Consider the following 22,392-nt stretch of genomic DNA (forward strand, 5'->3'; position numbering starts at 1 on the left):
AAATTCAAGCACTTGGAGGTTAAAGGAGGTTCACCACAAGTGCAGGGCAAGCATGGATTATAGCAGTGGTTCTCAACCTTTCTAATGCCAAGACCCTTTAATACAGTCCCTCATGGTGTGGTGACTTACCCCCAACCATAAAATTGTTTTTATTTCATAACTAATTTTGCTACTATTATGAATAGTAAAATAAATACCTGATATGTGACTCCTGTGAAAAGGTCAGTTGTCCCCAGGGGGTTTGCTACCCACAGGTTAAAACCACTCAACTAGCGAGGTTCACAACTGCTGAGGTTACTGACACCTACCTTGTCTCAAACAAACGTTCTGTGATTACAACACCAAGGTTAATGAACTATTAGCATTTACCCTGAATCCAGATTTAATACTTACAAAGCCTGTCAAAGTCTTCTTTTGTGAGGATCACCTTATTCCACGTCCACTCAAGAACAAACCGTAGATTAGCAGCAGAATTTGGTTGTTCTTATTTGTATTGATAAAAGGGAAAAGAAAAAAGAGAATGATCACCAACTCCAAAAGGAAAATTAGTAAGTTTGTAGGAGGACCCAGGCAGGAAGGCCAAGTTCATAAATTTAACAGTGACTTCTACCAAATGCATCTTGGTGTATCTCACCATAGGAGCAGTGCTGCCCAAGGTACAAAATTGGAAGGAGGTTGAAGGGCCCAGGGAGTGGTTATGAGGGAGAGCAATACATGCAAACTGGAAAGCAATTTAAAAAAAAACAAAAACCCGAAACAGTCCAAACATACAACAACAAAAAAGGCCTATACTTTTTAAATTTTGACCTAAGAAATTTTACCATATTAAGGAATATTTAAAAGACCCCAAATCATGCTAGGCATGATGGCACGTGCCTTCAATCCCAGCACTTGGAGACATTCGAATCTCTGAGTTTAAGGTCAGCCTGGTCTACAGAGTAAGTGCCAGGACAGCCAGGGCTACAGAGAAATCCTGTCTTAAAAACAAAACAACCCCTTCCCCCCCAAAACTCAAAACACACAAAAAAATGCTGTATTCCTCTAAATCCCACCTAAGCTATAGAAATAGTCGGTAATAACCTTTGTTTGTAATTACAAAGATTTTTTTTTCGTAAGTGAGCACCTTTCGTTTTGAAATAAAATTGAAACGATTAAGAAACGAAGTTTTCGTTCAAATGATCGTAATGTTCTTTCAACACTGAAGGGGCAGAGTATGTGTATGTGCATGTACACACGTAGGAATGAATAAACATTCACTCTGGTATAAAAATAACACAGTGCATATGCAATATGCATATGTAGCAGTAGAGCAGATTACTGCTCAGGCCTGGGCACACTACCTCTTGGGTGGCAGATATGGGGCAATACTCCAGATCTTGGCTGTGACACTGTACACGATGTTTGCTAGACTGTGCCGTGGGGGAAACTACGTCCTACAATTCTCTGTGAACCTTCCTATAATTCTCTGCGAATCTAACAAGATCTAGTGTGTAAAGGTTAACTAAAAAGTAAAACTATGAACTGTAACCATAAGAATATAAATATTCCATTGTTACAAAGTGAAACTGTTACCTTCTATTATCCATGTTCTGATGTAACCAGTCAAAAGTCCCAAGGAACTTGTCTGAATTGCTGCTGACAATATAGCTTCTAATTGTTCTTCCTAAATCGTGTTAAAAAAACAAAACAAAACAAACAACACAATGAAATCACAGGCAGTGAAAGACTGAAAAATAGGTATGACGCTAGTTATAGTCAGAGACAATAAAGCACTTTGTAAAATTAAAGCACTTGAGAGGATAAGACAGGATGATCACAAGTTTGAGGCCAACCTGAACAGAGCAGTGAGAAAACCAAAGGAATCGCCAGCATTGTTAAGGAGGTAGGAAACCCAAACACCCATAGAAGACGTGGATGCCGTGGCCAGTGAAGCTAGCTAGTCAGCTAAGGAAACTCACGCTGTTTGTACTTTCATTAGTGCGACTGGAGCCTAGGACACAAGCACTCCCGCTGAGATATATGTTCTCAGTCAGTCCTTCTTAAGATAGTCTCATGAAATTATACAAGCAAGTCTTGTACAAATTACTTTGTGGCCCAGACCAACTGTGACCTTGCTCTCTCAGTAACTAGGATTATATGCTTGCATTGTAAAGCCCAGCTCCATCTGTGGCTTTTGTTAAAGGTGTTTTACTGGCATGTATGTATGTGTTAGATAATACACCTGCCTACATCAGTCAAAGCGGGCGTTAGATCCCCTGGACTGAACCTTGGTCCTCTTCAAGAGCAACCAGTGTTCTTAACCACTGAGCATCTCTCTAGCTAAGTGTAGAGAACATGGAAGCCAAATCCCAAGACCAGAGCTATTGATCCTACAACATGAGGCTACAGAATGGGCAAGAAAAAAAATATTAAAAAGAATATTCAAAAGAATAAAGTTAAATGTCTCACTTGACTTAAACTGGAAGGCTGAATATCAATAAGCCTTGGTGAGAGGAGACCGGCAACAAGACATCGATTGTAACTATCAGGAATGACTTCATTAAGAGTTGGTCCTGATTTCTTTAAAAATGTCAAAGTCTGTAATAGAGAAATAGAGAAAGTCCAACATCAGCCAACATCAATTCAAATTTAAGAAATACTTCACACTTAAAATTTGAGTGAAACTTAAAAATGTCTATGGAAACACTAAAAAACCTGACTAAAGTGCATGATCAAGTAAGGGCTAGAGACCCCTGGATGTGGTGACATCAGTAGGACACGGGCAGTGCTTTCAGGAGGTGCAGACAAACACGTCTGTGTTTAGTGACAGACCTGCAGTTAGTACAACCCCACCAACTATGTGTGTGGCTGACTGCCAACTAAAAAGTCTGCACATCACAAACTACTCTTGCATCATTCTTCTGTCAACTTTGTGGGATTTCTCAGAAGAAACAAGCAGCAGCCGTCCTAGGCCATTACACCAAAGGTCAGGCCCCAGTTGTGGGGCAGTCTTTAACTCCAGTAGCTAGGGGGCCGAGCAGATCTCTGAACTGCGAACAGCCATTGCTATAGTGTGAGTGCCTGCCTCTAGAAGATGCAATAAGGCACTGACCTATTCACTTTTTCCTGGAATTCAAGTAGATGGCATCCACATAAAGCCGCTAAAGACAGCTCAAGATTCTTCTAGCAGGCTGCCATTAAAACTGAAGTTATTAAGATGCTGAACTCAAAAACTTAGCAGGAACTCCTATTTAAGGTGAGTTAGTTCATACACAGTCCAGAGCAGTTTCAATGCATGAATCATCTGTATTCTAATATGTAACCTCAGCTCCACCAGCATGTTGTTAATTCATACATACCTCCTTCTGAAATCCAGTACAAGTTACATGGATAACTCCAGAGTTTAACAAGCAAGTTGCATCTTAAAAAGAAAAAAGATTTTAAGTTTTGAATTAAATGTTTACTGCAGGTAATTAAATTTTTATATTGAATAATCAGTCTCCTCTTTAAAAACAATGACAACAGCAACGACAACAACAACAACAAGAAGCAGGGTCTTAACTGTGTACTCCTGGCTGCCTTAAACTCTCAGAGATCTTCTTGTCTCTGCTAGAATTAAAGACACGCACTAAGCACATTGGACAAGAATAAATTCTTTTTTTTCCCTCATCAAGTCAGGGTTTCTCTCTGTAGCCCTGGCTGTCCCAGAACTTGGTCTGTAGATTAGGCTGCCCTTGAACTTAGAATTCTGCCTGTCTCTGCCTCCAAGTGCTAGGACTAAAGGCATGTGTCATCACTGCCCAGCAATTATAAATTCCTTCTGAGATAGTGACAAACTTTATTACTAACATATTAACTGACATTTTCTAAAAAACTCAAAATATAATTTATAAACATACTGCATTTCTTGTGGACATATAAATATAATTTATTATATTTATAATTTATAATTCCTTGTGGACATATAAATATAATTTATAAACATACTGCATTTCTTGTGGACATATAAATGTGTATCGAGAAGCTGCGTAAGTTATAAGCAGTGTGAGATATGAACAGATGATACCACGAATAAACACAACTGACATACTACACTTACACATTATTTTCTCAAAAATTTATGAAAATACATACCAAAGTTAAAAGTACTTGGGTTAAAAAACTGTTCTGGAGGTGGATAGGAGGGAGGAACCCCTCGACTTAAACTTCTCTCATGTACGAGTATGTCCAGGATGTGATGTGGAGAAGTCCTACTCACAACCGACTCCAATGACCACAATGCGAAGTAAGAGCAATTATGCAGAGATTCCCCAGACCTGAGAGGAAAGGTTTAAAGCATTGAGACACTCTCAGCTACACATGACAGTATCTGTGGGAGACGAGGGCAAGAAAACATAGTACTCATACCTTAAAGAATCAGGCATTTGTGCATGATACCACCGATTTATGTCAAAAAGCCCTAAATACACAGAAGGCTCTCCCTGTCCATATATGTTCACTTGCCAGGTAAAGACAGAAACGCTAGTGTCAGGGGACAAAGCTGCAAGAAAGAAAAACAAAACAAACCCAGCTATTTTTCAGAAACATAATGAGAACCTAAACATAGCCACACAAAATGACAGTAGCATTTACTCATTTCAGGAGACTTATGAACACCATCTCCGTCACTCGAGTCTCATTTAGACTCTGCCATTCCTCTCTAGACACCAGGAAGTTCTCATCAGAAGGCTCCATCTTTGTTGGTTTCCAGTTAATACTCTAGATCTTTGAGACAACAGACTACAAAGCGATTTCAACAAATATTCCCCCAAAGAGAGCAGACAGCTAGCACCAGCAGTTACTCTAATACCTACGATGGAATCCTTAAAGAGCTGCGGTGTAATTCTTTAGAGGAACTGAGCTGAGAAGGGCAGATCTAGCCACATGGTGAAGGTGAAGCAAATACAAATACCTAGACCATGGCAGTGTAAAGAGTAAAAAAGGAAGTTGGCATGCTAAGTTCTAGATGTGAAAACAGAACCACAGATTTTTAAAGTGGGAACTATGACACGGCATCTCTGGGATAAATGAACTTACTAAAAGAATCTCTGCCATTCTCCTTTAATCCTTATAAAAAGCTTAGATTATCATTTCATCTATAGAAGAAGCAGGACTCAGAAATGCAAAACTGTCAAAGGCTACGACTAGAGAAAGGAACGGAAAACAAATCAATGCTGAACTTATCTATCCCTGGGATTTTTACTCTGAAAGGAGTACTAAAAGAAAAAGAAAGAAAAAAAATATGGAGCAGGGCTTGGGGAAACACAGCATGGTTCAAGGGAAAAAAAAAAAAAAAAAAAAGAAAAAAAAAAACACAAAAGAGAAAAAATCCAAAGACAAATTACACTAATTAAAATGGAGACCATCTTTGTGTTGAATTTGATTCAAACACGGGGTCTTTCATTAGCTGATGCAGTCAGTTCTTCTTTAGTTCTGTACAGTAATCCAGAGAGCACCAAGACCTAAAAGTCTGAATAAATGACATGCAGGATCTTAATTTTCAACTGTCAGAAATATTAGTTCTAGAAACCTGTCATAAATCTTAGCCATCATACAAAGTAGTTAAGAGCACTTTTAACCAACCTTCTCTCATGCTTTCTTCTCTGTCACCATGAGACGGAAATCTCTCTATACTCTGGCAGCCCAACAATTTGGTATTGCTAGTCTGTCCCCTTAAGGGGAACATGCCACCTGATAGATCCAGTGTATATCTTTCTTCGCAGTATTCTAATCCCTGCAACATAAATTACACAGAAACTTTAACACTACTCTAAGAGTGTTTTAAAATGAAATATTTCCCACACAAACGCTTTCACTCCCAAGGTTATAAAACTATATATACAACCATAAATGTATACGCCAAGCTAGACTTACATTCTCACAAATAACAACTGTTGTAAAAGTTTTCTAAAACATGGGAGCATTCATACATTAGTAGCTGGAGAATAAACTGGAATGCCCTAGAGGCCAGCAAATCTATTTCTGCATTCTCATGTAAATTCTTAAAAATAGTTTTAAGTTTTCTTGAAACAAAGCTGCCCTACAGACCTGACTGTCCTAGAACTTGCCTTGTCTCAAAAGACTGAATATTAACTCTTAATCAAAAGAGAATCTTTTGCTCAATAAACAAAAATAGTTTTTACCTACTCCCCCTGTTTAAGTCAGGGTCTCATTGTGTAGCTCTGACTGTCCGGGAACTCATCATGTGGACAAGGCTGGCCTCCAGCTCTTGGAGTGTGCCTGCCTTTGCCAGGTGCTGGGATTAAAAGTCATGTGGCACTAAACCAGAGTCCTTTAAGAGCTAATAAAAGGCTGAGATGTTTCGGGGAAAAATTTGTAATCATTAGAATTCAAAGATTTCCTAAGATTCATCCAGATATCTAAACATGAAGTTCTGAAAGCCTGGTCTGGAGTTGAGAACATGTAGCTGTTAATAACGCTCCTCTTTTTTAATGTTGGAAAATCAGAAAAATATGCAATCTGAGCATTTTGATGCCCACACCCTGAAGTGCTTGGTGTGTCAGAACAGTCAGGAGCATCTCTCCTGGGTATGGCCACTAGGTGACAGACTTGAATCCAGCCCAGCTTCTCTGCTATGGGAAACACCTAGAAAATGTGAAGAGTGCTCCAACAGCAAACCAGGTGAAAGCCATGAGAATACTCATGCCACTCACCTACTGCTCCTCCCACTAATCACGGACGCATGCAGAGTGACTTGAACGTAGAGTAACAGTACAATAAAAGAACACCAAGTAGGACAAAGGATAATAGTCTGAGAACCACTTACCTCATAGAAGATCTGCCCTGATGCCAAACATTTTCTATCACCAAAAGCCAGCTGAAGCAGATGCAAACTCACAACATCCCCTTCACTGAAGAGAGAGAAATGAACTGGAGACACTGAAACATGCGCTTACAGCTTATCCTCCCAACTCTTCTTACAGAACACACTGAACGCAGAGGGCAAACTGCAGCTGTATTTTCTTGTTTGTATAAAATGTAATTAATGCAGTATGTGGTATAGTCTACAATTTTTAACTCAATATTCTTTCTCAGACATTCCTCCTTCAATAAGTATATTTTAGTTATATATATGGCTACCTAAAAATATCAACTGTGTTTCCTACTTTCCTTTGCACTAAGTCCTGGCCAAGAGTATCATGACTGCAATCATCCCACGGCAACCACGGAGAGCATCTGTGGAGATGTGCCCTCCACAAGAACAGGACTGTACAACACAGATATGAAGTAGAGGTACCAAATGAATCACATACAATGCATGTACCCACAGCACAAGGTGTAGACCACCAAAGTATCTAGCAGTGGTTAATATATGTAATTCAAACATTTCAAAAGACACAAACTGTTGCAGTTTGACTACTTTACTGCATATCCTCAGCCTTAGGAGATGAACTCTTAGAACCACAGGCATACTGACCTCTCTTGTGTGGATTGCACAGCCCATAAATAACAGCAGTTACGAGGATCATTCTCAGGCTCTTGAAAGACAACTGCATAGACAGGAACCCTTCCACCTTCCAATTGTGTATAGTATCTAAACCAAACAAAATAATGCACTGCTTATTTTCAAATGTAAAAGGTACCTCGTGTAAAAATCTGGGTTAAGGGGAAACTGTTTATATATATAGTTCCCTAAATTCAGTATTCTGGGGGAAACTGCTAAGTTGTCTTACCTTGAAACACACACAAGGCAGGGTAAGGACATATCATACTAGCTATTACTCCCAGGCAGAACAGGGATGACAACTGCTAAATCATATGCGTACACTAATGTGATAACTAGCTTTTAAGAGTCACACCAATGCACTGTATATGGGGTCATTTCTCATATCCTGTTCCTCAAAGAGTGCCCTAAGAGACAGAAACCCCCATAACATTCCAACTCAACCATGTGGGAATTTTGTCATCACTAATGTCGTTTGCTCTTTCAGAGAGTCTCATGTCACCCAGGCTGCTCTCAGGTTTGCTGTGTAGCTGAATCTGGCCTGAAGCTCCTCCCCCTCCATCTCTCCATGATGGCACTTTTTTGCCCAGCTATTACCCCTTGGGTTTAAAGTCAATTTCCTACAATAGATGAGGGTCTGTGAGATGGCTCAGCCTGTAAATCATGTGCTACCAAGCCCGGTGGCCTGAATTTGATCCCTAGGATCTACATGGTATAAGGAGAGAAGAGATCCCTCCCTCCAAGTCATCCTAACCACATATGCACATATACACCCCACCCAACCTCAGCGCCCCACACATACACACCCCACCCAACCTCAGCGCCCCACACAACAAAAAAAAAATCAGGGACAAAAAAGGCAGTGAATAAGAAACTGAAGGGTTTTCACAATCAACCTTAAAAGAATAAGCCCCAAACTAAATGTTAGAGGAAACGATGCTGTGCAGGTAACAGTTTCAGAGATGCTGTATTAGCAGCAATTCAAAACAATGGAACAAAGCAGAGAAGAACAGCCATAAAAAAGACAAAATACCCAAGAAAGCATGCCGATATACCTGGGGGTGGGGAAGATAAAGTAGACAGAAACTGAAAACTTAAAATGTCAAAATAAGCATTGGCATATCTCCTAACTAAAAACTAAAACCCGGTGTTTAATTTGCTGCCTTTTCCAATATTACATGCTGCTTTACTTCCATACAAGTTTCAATTACACGATATTTAAGGAAAATTTTTGACAGCATAAAAAAATTTACCAAGTATTCAGTAATTGGTTAAAAAAAAAATACCAAGAACACTTACTGTTGCTTTTACTAGATTAGAGGCAGCAGAGTTCTCAAAGAACTCATAGTATAAACATATGCAGTTTATCCAGTCATACTTGATCAGCAAATGGGTCATCGAAATGACTGTAACGCCCTTCCCCCTTCCTCTTTCCTCTCTGAGCCATGGTTCTCTGTAAAGCCCAGAGATGCATGGACCTTGCTTTGCTGTCCATGTCAGCCTCCAACCTTGACCCTCTACTCAGATGCTTTATAAACTCTGAAAGAACCAACCTAATAATAATCTCCTTATCAAACTATGACAACTCAATAAATTACTCAAACTGTCATTATCCCTATACTAATTTTCAAATAATTGATATATTTTAAGAGAAATGATTAGTCAACAGCTAAGAGAAAAAACTATACTTACTCTCTTTTCATGCTTTTCATGTTCCAAAGTGCCAAGTAGCCGTCAGCAAAACCGACAGCAAGCTGATTTGTCCTGTTAATGTAACTGAGGGTAGAAATGGCTACTCCCGATGGGCTAACTAACTGGAAACACAGGTGGCGCCCCTCTCTCATCACACTCTCTCTGATGTGTGGTACTTCAGCTGGAATACCAGTGATAACTTCAAGGTCTAAAACAAAAGGCAAGTAAAATTAAGAAACTAAGTAAGGAGCATCAGAATTCACTTCCTACACTCCATGGAAAGGTGTGCACTGGACACTGTCAAGATGGCTCACTTGACAAGACTAAGGCTAATGACCGGAGTCCAATGCCCGGGACCCACATGGTACAAAGAGAGAACCATCTCTTCCTGCAAGTTGTCCTCTGACCTTCACATGTACACCATGACAGACATGTCCCTTCATACACACATATACATGCACATAAAATATAAGATTTTAAAATAAAGACAAGATGAAGAGAACAGAATCCACAAAGCTGTTCCGTGACCTCTCTACACATGTGCACAACTCCAGTTCCCAGAGTGCCCAACATCATCTTCAGATCTCCACAGCACCAGGAGTAAATAAACACGTTTACATGGAAACAAATCATTAGACTGTTACCATTCTTTCTTTTCATTTTTCTTGAGAAAGAATCTCATTAAATAGGCAGAGCTGGCCTGGGCTATACAGATCCCATCCATGTTAACCTGAACTCTAATCCTGCTGCTTCAGCCACCCAGGTCTCATTTTTTCAAGGTTTACTTTACCTTATCAACACACCAATAAAATAAAGTGACTTAACAAAGAAGATGTCCAAGTATACATAATAAAAAACATTTGTATATGAAAATATTGGCCATTTAAAAAACAATCCAGAGGTTGGGGATTTAGCTCAGTGGTAGAGCGCTTGCCTAGCAAGCGCAAGGCCCTGGGTTCGGTCCCCAGCTCCGAAAAAAAGAAAAAAAAAAAAGAAAAGAAAAGAAATAAAAAACAATCCAGATGTTTGAGTTTAAAGCCAGCACTGTCTACTGAGCAAGTTCCAGGACAGCTAGGGCCACACAGAGAAACACTATCTGGAAAAGCCAAAAATTCTATTACACTACAACACTGAAATGCTCAATTTTTGTTTCCCAGTAACAAATAAACGAATTACCTGATGCCTCTACTTCATTTTGACTGCATGACAAGTCATCCAAACAGAGGTCAATAAGAAGGATCTGTCCAACATCAGTTACCACAGCTGCCACACCAAAAAGCCATCGAAGGCTTGGGTGTAAGTGCTGGGTACTTGCACTGGCTCCTCCATGGTTAATTATAGGCTCGATAGCTGTTACCTAGGATCCAGAATGTAAGTAGAGGCTAAACCAATTGTATGACAAATAGGATTCGATATTAGGGCAGGTTAGTCACTTGAACAATCTTAAATATTACACAGAACCATAATCTGCATAACACTTAGAAACCTAAGTAAACAGTGAAACTGTCAAATATACTACAAAATTATGCTATTATCCAACATAATAAAAATGAAAATTAACCAGTTTATTGACAGCTTAGTCTATGCTAATCATTTGCTAGCTGGCTCATTTTATGCTTATAGAATCTTTTTTACTGAATTATATACAATTATCTGTTTAAAGACAAAATAGACTGAAGCTTGAAACACAAACTTAAAATCATAAAATTCTTAAGCATACAACTCAAACAATACTGTTTTACTTTAAGCTCATAAGCAGCCACTTCAGAATTACCCAGTGTAAGAAGAGTTAACTAATCATTTCAGGAAATTTTAGTTTATGTCCCCTCCTCCCCCATTTGAATGCTTAGTCACCACACAGTAGAATGGATTAGATGGATTAGGAGTCAGGGTCCCTGTTGGAGTGGGAGTGGCACTGAGATTTCAAAAGCACTCGATAGGCTCAGGTTCAGTCTCTCTGCCTGGGGATCAGGATAGGCTCTCAGCTACTCCACCATACTGGTTGCTGCTATGCTCCTGGCCATGATGATAATGAATTAAGCCTCTGAGACTGTAAGCCAGCCCCAGTTAAATGTCTTCAAAGGCTTGCTTTGGTCACAGTGTCCCTTCATAGCAATAGAAGAGTGACTCAGGGGGTTGGGGATTTAGCTCAGTGGTAGAGCGCTTGCCTAGCAAGCGCAAGGCCCTGGGTTCTGTCCCCAGCTCAGAAAAAAAGGAAAAAAAAAAAAAAAAAAAGAGTGACTCAGACATTTTCCAAATTATCTAACAGCAAAAAAGGCAGTGCACACAAACCCAGACAAGATGTCTCTTGTATTTTATCAAAGTGGGTAAAACCAGGGCTGGAGAATGGCTCGGCTGCTCTTCCAGAGGTGTAGGGCTCAATTCCTAGAACCCATATGATGGCTAACAACCATCTTTAACTCCAGTTCCAGCAGACACAATGCCCTCTTCTAGCCTCGGTGGGTACTGCTTACATAGCACATAGACACACTCAGGCAAAGCAAACAACATTAAATTTCCATATATTTTTAAGAGATGGGTATCGACTGTCTGAATGAGTTATAATGTTTTTTGGGTTCTCTTTTAACTTAAGGCCTCACTGTGTAGCCCTGACTTACCTGGAACTTAATATATACATAGGAGATGGGGCCTCCTTCAACACAAGAGGCCCACCTGTCTCTGTCTCCTGAGTGCAGAATTAAATGATGTACCACTGTGCCTGGTCATCTTAAACTTGAAGGGGCCAGTAAAAACGGCTCAGACAGTAAAGCCACTTGGTACACAATGATGCAAGCCTGACAACCTAAATTTGATGCTAGAACCCAAGTAAAGGTAAAAGAAAAAGTCTCAGTCCCACAAGTTACCCTCTGACCACCACATGAGCACATGATGCATGCACGCACGAAATTTTTGAACTTTATATTGAAGGTGATAATGACACGAAAATACATTGTTAATATACAATTCAATGAGTTTTTAAGGTAAGCATATCTTTTGAACAGCAAAACTATCAAGGTATCTTAAATAGTACATACCCTTCCAGGAAGAACAACTGCTTTGACCACTCTGGATATACCAAGGTCATAAAGGCAAAGAACACTCCCATCTGCTTCTTCTAATCCTATTAGCAATCCAGTTCTCTTATGCCAAGAGAATTCTTTCACTGCAAGAACTACAGGAGGCTGTTCATTTACTCCACTGAATCTATATGCAGACAGCCGCTCTCCTGTTAGGGAGTTTACGACTTCAAGTTGTGGACCACAAGCTAAGCAAGCCAATCCATTTTTCCCTATGGAGGCAAAATAAAGAAACAAAAACACTGTTTATTATAATACCATCACAACACAACAAACATAGTAGTTACTCTTCTATATACGAACATTTACTTTATTACTCAACAAAATTGTAAATCCCTCCTTAATTGAAAACAAAATATTTATAGAACACAGTGTAACTCGAAATAAATTAAAATAAAAAATAAAAAAGCCACCACAGCAGTAAAACCATGCAGTAAAGAGAGCACACTGGTTCCCAATTTCATAAATGTACCCCTCATCACGGCTCAGTTGGACATAAAGTGGCCTAAAGCTTAATGCAGCTTAACTTGTCTAAAATGACAGTTCAGTTAACAGAAGTATATACAAGCAGATCCCAAGAGAGGTATTGTGGGACACCCTGGATATCCGAACACTTCAGTGGCAACAAGAGATACAAAACATAAACTGTCGAGGTGTTAGCAGTCACAAGCTTAAAAGATGTTTAACAATGGGAAGTATCAGGATTCCTTCTTCATTTCCTAATCCTGATCAAACTGTAACTTCTGTCTTTAAATTTAAAGTCACTGGATAGGACAAGGCAGGTACATAACAATCTAAATCGTTAAATGTTATCCAGACACTAAGCAAAACCAAACAAATAAAACAAACGAAAAGAACAAGAGGGCAGGGTAGAGATGGTGAAATAATAGACCAGTCAGTCTCTGGGAAAAGAATGGATTAATTAGTTTCCTCTTACAATGTTTTGCTTATTGATGAGTGGATATGAAGAATAGAAAAAAGTTAAGCACAGACCCTAAACTGGACGTAATTGTGCATGCTTGTAATCCCAGCATTTAAGAGACTTAAGGAGAAGGAATTAGATAGTAAGACTCTGTCTCAAGGAAGAACAAAACTCAAACCAGATTCTACATTTTCTCAGAGCAACTAGATGAATGAAGGTAATTTTACTACTACCATGGAGACAACCATTATTGTGTAATAATTTTCTTCTAATGAAAACCCTACCTGCAGGAGAGATTCGAGATGCTCTGAAAGTAAACAAGTGTACTCAGTTGGGGAAGCTTAAACTTGCAAGAGTCGTGGGGTCCCCCCTCCTGCTGGGAGGAGACTCTACCAGAACTGACAACCGAGTCTCTACCTGCAAAATGTACTGAAAACTCCAGGGAGGCAACTTTCTTGAATTACCATCCATGTTGGGGATGGCTTTCCAATGATGTAGCTGCCTTTGCATCACCCCGTTTCCTGTAGTATCCCTCACTCATACTCCTCTAAGTAATTCCAATAAACTCACTGGTTTGTCAAGCTGGACTTGATGTAATTTTTACTTTGGTCTGCTGTGGGCTCTGTATCTAGGTTAAGCAGCTAAGTTCTGTTTCCCCAGGAAAAGCCTCACACAAAAGTCATTAATCTAGATTGATGGCTAAATACAATAGTTCATCGTTGAAGGATACTATATACTGTTTATGAAAATAGTGAGACACGATACAGTGGAGACATAGAATGCCAAACCTTAAAGCTCCTTTCTGTGGTTTATTCTTTGTGCCAGGATAACATTAACCTTTTTATTCTCAGCTACATAAAGTTTTCTGTGTAGCTACTACTTAGAAAAGTTTTCTATCTTCTGCAATAAAAGGCTGTCATGGTGCCTAACAAAGTAAGCACCACTACTATTTTTAATTCAAGACAATAGCACTATAAAAAGGTAGATGAAAGATATTATCTGTAGCCAGGCGTGGTAACATACTCTTTAGTCCCAGTACTCAGAAGGCAGAGGCATTCAAATCTCAGACTTCAAGGCCCGCCTGGTGTATGTGGTGAGTCCCAGGACAAACAGAGCTATAGTGAGACTTAGTCTCAAAAAATAACAAAAAGAAAAAGGTAAAAGAAGATGTTGTATTAACATTTGCAGACAAAAGCTATATATTAAGGTCTTATTCGGTAAGATTCCTTTTGTTCACTTCCATAGGTAGAGAAAGATTCAATGTTGTTCCATTAACCAGGACCAATAGTGGACCTGTGTTCTGTGGGACTCACGAGAACAACCTTACACACCTGCAGTCCCAAGGCCTTCACTTAGGCAGTCTCTTCTCTAGCAGCACAAACATAACAAGAAGCACACAGAGGAGCCACTGCAGTGATAAATTCCTATCTGTTTGGAAAAGTGATCAAGATGACAAGAAAGCAATCATCCAAAGTTGACTGGGACCTGAAGTACTCCCTAGAGGAAAAAAGCTAGATACTCTAGACGTGTGCTACAAGCAAGCAAACAAACGAAACACCTAAGGCCAAGATTTGTTGAAAAGGAAAAACCAAGATTGGAGGGATGGCTCAGTGGTTTTGAGCACTCACTCTTTGTGATGACCTGGGTTCAGCACCCACCTATCATTTATAACTCTTGTTCTAGGACATCTGATGCCCTCTTCTGACTTCTGCGGGCACTGTATTCATATGGTACACATGTAAAAATGCAGGCAAAACACAAGCATAAATCTTTATAAAAAATTCAAAAGAAAAACAAGCCTCCACAAATATATTTTGAGAATTTAAAACATCTTACAAATTTATAAGCCAGATTAAGATTTCATATTTACATTATGACTACTTACTGTGTGTAATTAAGCATCCCATAGTACATATAGCTTCAATATTTTGGACGTCATAGAAAATGCCCTTTTAAAAACAGTATTTTCAGCCAGGTAGTAGTGGCATAAGCCTTTACTACCAGTTCTCGGAAGACCAGGCAGGTGGATCTTTGAGTTCAAGGCCAGCCTGGTCTACAGAGTGAGTTCAAGAACAGCAAGGGTTAAACAGAGAACCCCTGTTTTGAATGAATGAATGAATGAATGGTTTCCAGGCTGACCCAGCAGTGGAGGTGCACACCTTCAATCCCAGCACTTAGGAGGCAGAGGCAGGTGGATCTCTGAGTTCTAGGCCAGCCGGGTCTACAGAATGAGTTCCAGGACAGCTAAGCCTACGCAGAGAAACCCTGTCTCAAAAACAAACAAACAAAACCACACATATACACACAAAAACTCCAACAACAATGACAACATTTTTTTTTTCAGGCCGGTAAGATGGTTCAGTGTTCAAAGACCTGATGAATTCAATCCCTAGGATCCACATTTCAGAGGACAGGTCCACTGTGACAGGTTGCCCTCTGACCTCATAGACACCCCCCTGCCCTGCTCCTCCCAAAAAACCTAAACAAGTACATGTATATAATTCTTCTCAGTGGAAGCTTTGGAGAGCCCTGGTAAATGGCCAACTATCTTCCAATATGAATCTAGTATCCTTTGTCCATCAGAATGCACGCACCCGGTACACTTGGACACACGGGCTCTTCATTGTTAAGCTGCAGACATACCCCTTCTGGTTTTGGGTGTGCAGCCCATTTTTTGCTTCTTTTGCCACTTTTTCTTCTCTCACAAAGAGAACAAAATGTGCCTATGTTAAGAATCCATCATGCCGGGCTGGAGAGATGGCTCAGAGGTTAAGAGCACTGTCTGCTCTCCCAGAGGTCATGAGTTCAATTCCCAGCAACCACATGGTGGCTCACAACCACCGATAATGAGATCTGGTGCCCTCTTCTGGCCTGCATGTATACATGCAGGTGGAACTCTGTGTACATAATAAATAAATCTTTAAAAAAAAAAAAAAAAAAAAGAATCTATCATGCCTTACCCCTCAAAGGCCAGCTGCAGGTAGACTCCTGGTATTTACTACGTCCTAACAATTCTGAATTAAAAGCCTCCTTTGGCTTCTACTAGCTGGCCCAAGGAAGCACACTGCCCTGTTTATCACCTTCTACCCTATGTAATATTAGCATGCCAGCTTAGTTTACATAACCTTATATATCAACTAAAATTAATTTAAAACCATTCTAACTTCTTGCAGGGAAATGTTTTTAGAACTATTAACTTCTTCCCAGATTAGAAAATGAGGGCTCCTCAGTGTGTAGGTATGGGCATATGCATGTACCAATGAGTGTACAGGTCAAAGGAAAGTATTGGATGTCTTGCTTCACTCCCTAGAAACAAAGTCTTCCACTGAACTTGGAATCCAACAGACAAGCAAGCCCCAGTGTCCCTTTTTGTCCCCACCACACACAGTGCTGGGGTTATAGGTATATAGGTAGATGTGTCGTACAATTGTTCATGTGAGGCCAGAGGTTAACTTTGGGTATCTTATGGCTCTCCTCCACCTTATTGTTACGACTGTCTTTCCCCATTTTGACTATACTGGCAAGGGAGTAAGGCCTTTCAAACCTAGCTCCTTCCCAGAAATGCTTGGGTGAGGAATGAACCCCTATGCCCGTACCCACTGCAGATCTGGAACTCAGGTTCTCATGCTTACAGTAAACACTGAGTCATCTTATCTCCCCACACCTTATGAGTTTTAATAAGAAAAACCATTAGAATCCACTGTCCCATAAATTGACTGATGTGTTCCAGGACATAGTTTTACATTTGTAGTTAAAGGTACTGCATAAGTATATTCTGCCTAGGTTGGGCTTTCTTTTTTTAAGAAATATGTGTATATATATATAAAACAAATTAATAGAAACTTGATATAAAAATATATTATATATATATATGCAAATTGGTAATTTAAAAAAAATTTATTTTACCTAAGTGTGGGTGTGTTTATGTCTATGAGGATATGAGATTGCCTGTGGAGGCCAGAAGAGGGTGTTAGATCTCTTGAAATTATAGGTTTGTGAATGGTTGAACATCCCAGCTCCACTCTTCATGATTAAGCAGCAAGAACTCTGAACTGGTAAGCTCCCCCTGCATCCATGCATGTGCATGCATATCTATGTGTAGTGCAATTAAGCTAAACCTAGGACTGTAGACAGGGCCTGGCAGCAAGTTTTTTACCACTCAGCTCCAGTCCCAAATTAGTGAGTCTTCAGCGATGTTACTTACCAGCAGCAAATTTCCCACGAAGCACAGATTCTAACGTTATTTCATCTTCTCCAAGAGCTTCAATAGTCACTTCTGGGAACTGCAGGAGATCACTAGTCACTTGAGCTGTCAAGTCTTGCATGCTTCCACTGTAAGTATTTTTAAAAAATAGAATAGCTATGATTATTTGTTCTATTTTACAGTACACTTCACTATTTCTAGTAGAGATGAATGTGAGGGAAAGCCAGCCACATACAGAGGTAAATAAAGAACAGTAAGTATCCATATAAGGCCCAATGTAGTCTCGCTTATAAACCTTGGTTTGCTAAGAAAATGTTTCTTTCAAGCAGCCTTAGAAAGCATCCATGAAGCCTCCTGAGGATGTCCTTTATCCCCACGGTCTGTGAAAACTGCTTCCATGTTACTCACCTCACTGCCCAACCTTCAGAGAGCAACAGCAGACAGACAGGCAAACACAGGGAATGTCCACATCAAGAGTTACCTCTTGGGGCTGGAGAGATGGCTCAGCGGTTAAGAGCACTGACTGCTCTTCCAGAGGTCCTGAGTTCAATTCCCAGCAACCACATGGTGGCTCACAACCACCAACATAACTCCAGTTCCCGGGAATTCAATACCTTCTGATCTCCACAGGCACCAGGGACACTGTCTGTATGTGGCTCACATACATACACACAACCACCCATACACATACAATAAGACCAAAAATTCTGGTTAAATATAAAAGCATCTTTCTGAAAGATCGAGATAAAAAGTGGAGAGGACAGGGGAGGAGAAGAGGGACAATAAGAATTCTGTGAGACAAGCTGGTTCTGGTCTTAAATATTAACTCTCAAATCTAGTCCTTGTGACCCCATCTTGTTTAATATACTCTGAGTTCCAAAGAGGCAGACTCCTCAAACTAGACATGGAGACAAAATGAGGAAGCTAGCCATAACTTCCCCATAACTTCCATGCCAATTTGGTCCACATAGTAAGATCTAGACCAGCCAGTGATGTGCAGCAAGACCCTAGCTAAAAATAAAGCCCAGCTCTACATCAGAGCCTAATGCAAGCCTATACTGTCAGAACTGTTACTACACAAGGCCATTAAATCTGTGGCTTTCAGGAACCACCTCAGTGTCCACCTGAAAGGTGGCAAGACTAAGTTTAAGGTACAGGGGTAATAATATACACTAGAAGATTCAGTCAAGATTCATCAATTACAAAAACAGGAAAAGACTGGGAATAGAAAAACAGGGGAAAAGACTAGGCAGGCTGGAGTGAAATCCAACCTGAACTGACTAATAATTTGCAATTAGAAAAAGACAAGCTTTTCTATGTAGAACAAACTGACCTCAAACTCTCAGACATCCCCCTGCCTCTGATTTTTGAGTGCTAGGACTAAAGGTTTATACCATTACATACTGCCACAATAAATTTTAAGATATAGCTTTAAAATCCCTCAATATTCCGCTTCCCTTGTTATTTTAAGTTATCACTATTTGATATGAAGAGCAAAATTTATAAGGCTAAGAAACTTAAAACAAAATACCATACACCAGCTTTTGAAGTGAAATATACATTCCCAAAGTAACTGAATTCTACTGACTAAAAACAAAATTCTAAACCTAGATATTAAATAAGTATCTGGTCTAAAACCAAGTGGGCAGAGTCTTTTTAATCCAAACAACCACCCACTGCGTTACTTTTTGTGGAGTTTTGGTTTTCAGACAGGATTTCTGAACTCCTGTTCTCTCACCATTTGCCACCTACTACGATTATAGGCACGCACCACTGTTCCCGGTGCTTTTAAAACACTGTGCTGGGAAAGCTGGGCCACAAAGGACAGGGAAGATCTACATTCTGACCTCCAGATTACGTTCTAGAAGAAGGCATTCATAATCACAGTATCAGACACAGGAATAAATGCTACAATAGAGATACATACACTGTGAAATCCTAAGAATAAAGTATGAGCAGGGCTGTGGTGGTGCCCAGCCCTAGGCAGAAGCAGGCAGAACTATGCAAGCCTGGTCTACAGCGTGAGTTCCAGTACTGTGTAGGCTGCCTTGAAAAAAAAAATACGTGGTAGTTAGAGGCAGGATTTGAAATATGAGAATTTAAAAAGTTAGACTGACATGCCTCAAAAGATGAGCCTCAAAACATTAAAAATCTTTACAAGAATATGAGCCCAGGGCTTCTCTTACTCTGTGTGGCTGAAAAAGAAAATCTGTGAGATAAGGTTGGATAGAATAGACTCGCTACAGAGACCTTTCAAGCTAACCTAGAGAAGGGATACTTCATTCTTGGATTTATAAAGTTAGGATCTAAAAAGGCTATGTTTTATTTGTTTAGAGGAGATCTATGCTCCAACTTCAAATGTCTACAAAATAATTAGGTTGCCTTAGAAAGCGGTAACATTTTACTACTAAGTTACTGCGTGGTTCCCGCCTGTAATCCCAGCTATTCCCTGGGCTGAGGCAAGGACAGAGAAAAATTCAAGGACCGCCTGGCTACAAAGTGGTAATTGTCTCTCAAGAGAGTAGCTCAGAAGTAGTTCCCGCGTCTAATACGTGAGGCCATAGATTCAATCCCCAGAACCATAAAACTATAAACTAAATCACAGAATATAGTCTTCCCATAGCTCTGTCTGAAATAAGTCAACTCACCCCAACAACTGTCTTACAGGAGGCTGACAGTTAAAGACAGTTCTTGAAGCCCACGGATTCTTTAGTATATCAAGAACCAAATTATATTTTCTTCTAAAGAACCCACGCTCTTTAAAAAATGTCTCCAACTGTCTATTAAGAAAAAAAAAGCACCAAAACCCAGCGATTTGGTTAGAGCTCAGTGGAGCGCGAGCTTAATCCGCACGAGGTGGTAGCTTCGATCACTGGCATCAAAAATAAACAAAAATAACAACTCTCATTTTCCTGTAACAACACACCTCTAGAATGGTTGCCGTTTGCTTTAGGAACCGAAAATCAAACGATCCCATGCTGGGGACACAACTCATTGGCGGAGCGCTTGCCTGGCATGTGTGAGGACCTGAATGCGATCCTTCACTGTACCAAAGAGAAAGGTTCCACAAAGTCAACAAAAACCACCTGTCTCAAACGGACCGTGTGTACCTATCAATTCAAAAAGCAGATATTAAATAACCGACTCTCCAAAAGTCAACCAAAGGCAAAAGTGATCGTCCCTACAGCTCGCAGATGAGCTCTTGACATAGTTATCTTAGCTGTCCTGTACCAGATCCATTCAGTCCTGTGGCCACATCGCAAGTAAAACTTTTTTCCCTACCCAGGACTCACCCGAGCCCAGCACAAGACCATGTGGAGCACACGCCAACGCAGGAAAAACTCGGAGCGCCTGTGGTTGTTCGCGGGGAACGCCCCACAAAGGTTTCCATCGCCCCACTACACCGTGACGGCTCGGGGTCTCGAGTCAGGCTCGTCCCGGATGGCGAAGATCCCGCCCACGGGCGCGGGAGACTAGCCCGGAGACTCCACTCTGCGGCCATGTGCCGGCACCTACCGCCAAGGTTATGTAACTAACGCCCGAGCGCTGGAACGAGCCGCACCGGTCGCGGCTCGCGGACGCCGCTTCCCCGCGAGGCGGTGCGGCCGGCCTAGGCCCGGGCCTCGCCGCCCCGCCTTCGGCGCGCGGGCCTGTGGCTCCCCACCCTACCTGAGCCCGCGGGCCAGGCCGCCGAGGGCAGCGGCGTAGCTGCTTCCGTGCAGACCGTCACAGCATCTCCCGGGAGACACAGCCGGGCGCGCGCCCCCGCCCGCGAAAGCCGCTTCTCGCTCAACCTCTCGCCGGCCCCTCAGGCCCTGGCAGCGCCTTCGCCCAATCCCGGCTTCGAACTCGTCCCGCCGCCCGCGCCGCGTCCTCCCCGCTGGCGACTCGATTTACTGGGCTGGCACCACTCGGGCCGCGCTCTGCGCAGTACCCCGGGCGCACTGCCCGAACCCCACACACACAACCTCTCCGCCGAGGGAAGGATCGCGGCCAGGGCGGGGAGCGGAGCGCAGATCGCGCTGCGGGGCTCGGACTTCTCGCGAGGGTTCCGGCCTCCGGCGCCGACTCCGCGGGAAATTTCAAACTTTCCCTACTAGGCCTTTCGGAAAGGGAGAAAAGGGAGACCACACTGGGAAGAGAAATTAATTTACTTACAGCAGGGTCTCTCCGCTTCCTAGGAGTAGATAGGCGAAAGACTACAAATCCCAAAGGGCTTTGCGCGCTGGGCGTGGCGTAGGGAGTGGCCGGCTTCTCAGAGCTAAGGCCCGGCCTAATCTGGTGGCGGTTCCCGCTGGCATCCAAGCGATATTCTCTCCTCAATGACTGCTACACTTGCCTCCATATTTTCCGTTCTGTGCTCCAATTCTTCATGCAAAAGAGCGCACCCCAGACTTACTGAGAAACTCTTACTTTCATTTTTTTTCCCCCAAAAGCAGCGTGCTCAGGTCGCCTAGCCTAATCTTTTGCCGTATATCTGAGGCTAAGTATGTATTCTGCTGGCAGAACACGTGCTTGGCATGCACGAAGCTGTAGGTTCCATTATGCCAAACCTATGTTTTCTTTTCGATTTGTTAGTATTGAGAGGCGAGGAGTTAGACTCCCTTAGTAGACAGACAGATAGGAAGATGGGCCATGGCGAATTTCCTAGATGGCCAGCTTCTTCCTTAACCTCCTGACTTGAGACAAAAACCTAGCAGCTTTTACCTTCTACCAGCATGTCCTCTGCTGATGGACTGGTTCAATAAGTTCAAAGCCTGATCAGAACATGTTACACAACTGCAGTGGACCAATCAACCAACCATCCTTTCCGTCTTCAAACTGACTAACCCTAAAGTAGGCCAGGAAGATTCTAGAGAGGTTTTACAACCCCCTGACCTCAAGAAGTCTGGGTTTTTCAGCTTCCTGACTCCCCTTTCCGCTTTGCAGAAGGTCTTTTTCTCTGTGTGTCTACTGCAGGCATGTTCCCTAGACCCCCTCCAATAAATGCCTTTCTTAGCTGTTAATTCTGCTA

General features: G+C 41.4%; 1 protein-coding gene across 1 annotated transcript in view; it reads right to left on the reverse strand.

Annotated features, from left to right (window-relative positions):
* Ahctf1 (AT-hook containing transcription factor 1) overlaps positions 1-21,388 on the reverse strand; it is a 54,556-nt gene extending 33,168 nt beyond the window's left edge. Inside the window, exons 1-14 of the mRNA XM_032915780.1 lie at positions 21,048-21,388; positions 17,379-17,506; positions 12,211-12,464; positions 10,352-10,532; positions 9,176-9,383; positions 7,457-7,573; positions 6,806-6,890; positions 5,602-5,752; positions 4,387-4,519; positions 4,114-4,295; positions 3,339-3,400; positions 2,449-2,577; positions 1,573-1,663; positions 394-483 (exon numbers count right to left, since the gene is read on the reverse strand). Coding sequence (XP_032771671.1) covers positions 394-483; positions 1,573-1,663; positions 2,449-2,577; positions 3,339-3,400; positions 4,114-4,295; positions 4,387-4,519; positions 5,602-5,752; positions 6,806-6,890; positions 7,457-7,573; positions 9,176-9,383; positions 10,352-10,532; positions 12,211-12,464; positions 17,379-17,499 — 1,804 coding nt within the window. The 5' untranslated portion in view covers positions 17,500-17,506; positions 21,048-21,388. The remainder of the gene's footprint in view (positions 1-393; positions 484-1,572; positions 1,664-2,448; positions 2,578-3,338; positions 3,401-4,113; positions 4,296-4,386; positions 4,520-5,601; positions 5,753-6,805; positions 6,891-7,456; positions 7,574-9,175; positions 9,384-10,351; positions 10,533-12,210; positions 12,465-17,378; positions 17,507-21,047) is intronic.
* Between the last annotated feature and the right edge of the window lie 1,004 nt (positions 21,389-22,392).

The sequence above is a fragment of the Rattus rattus genome, chromosome 10 (assembly GCF_011064425.1).
Source record: "Rattus rattus isolate New Zealand chromosome 10, Rrattus_CSIRO_v1, whole genome shotgun sequence".
Classification (NCBI taxonomy): domain Eukaryota; kingdom Metazoa; phylum Chordata; class Mammalia; order Rodentia; family Muridae; genus Rattus; species Rattus rattus.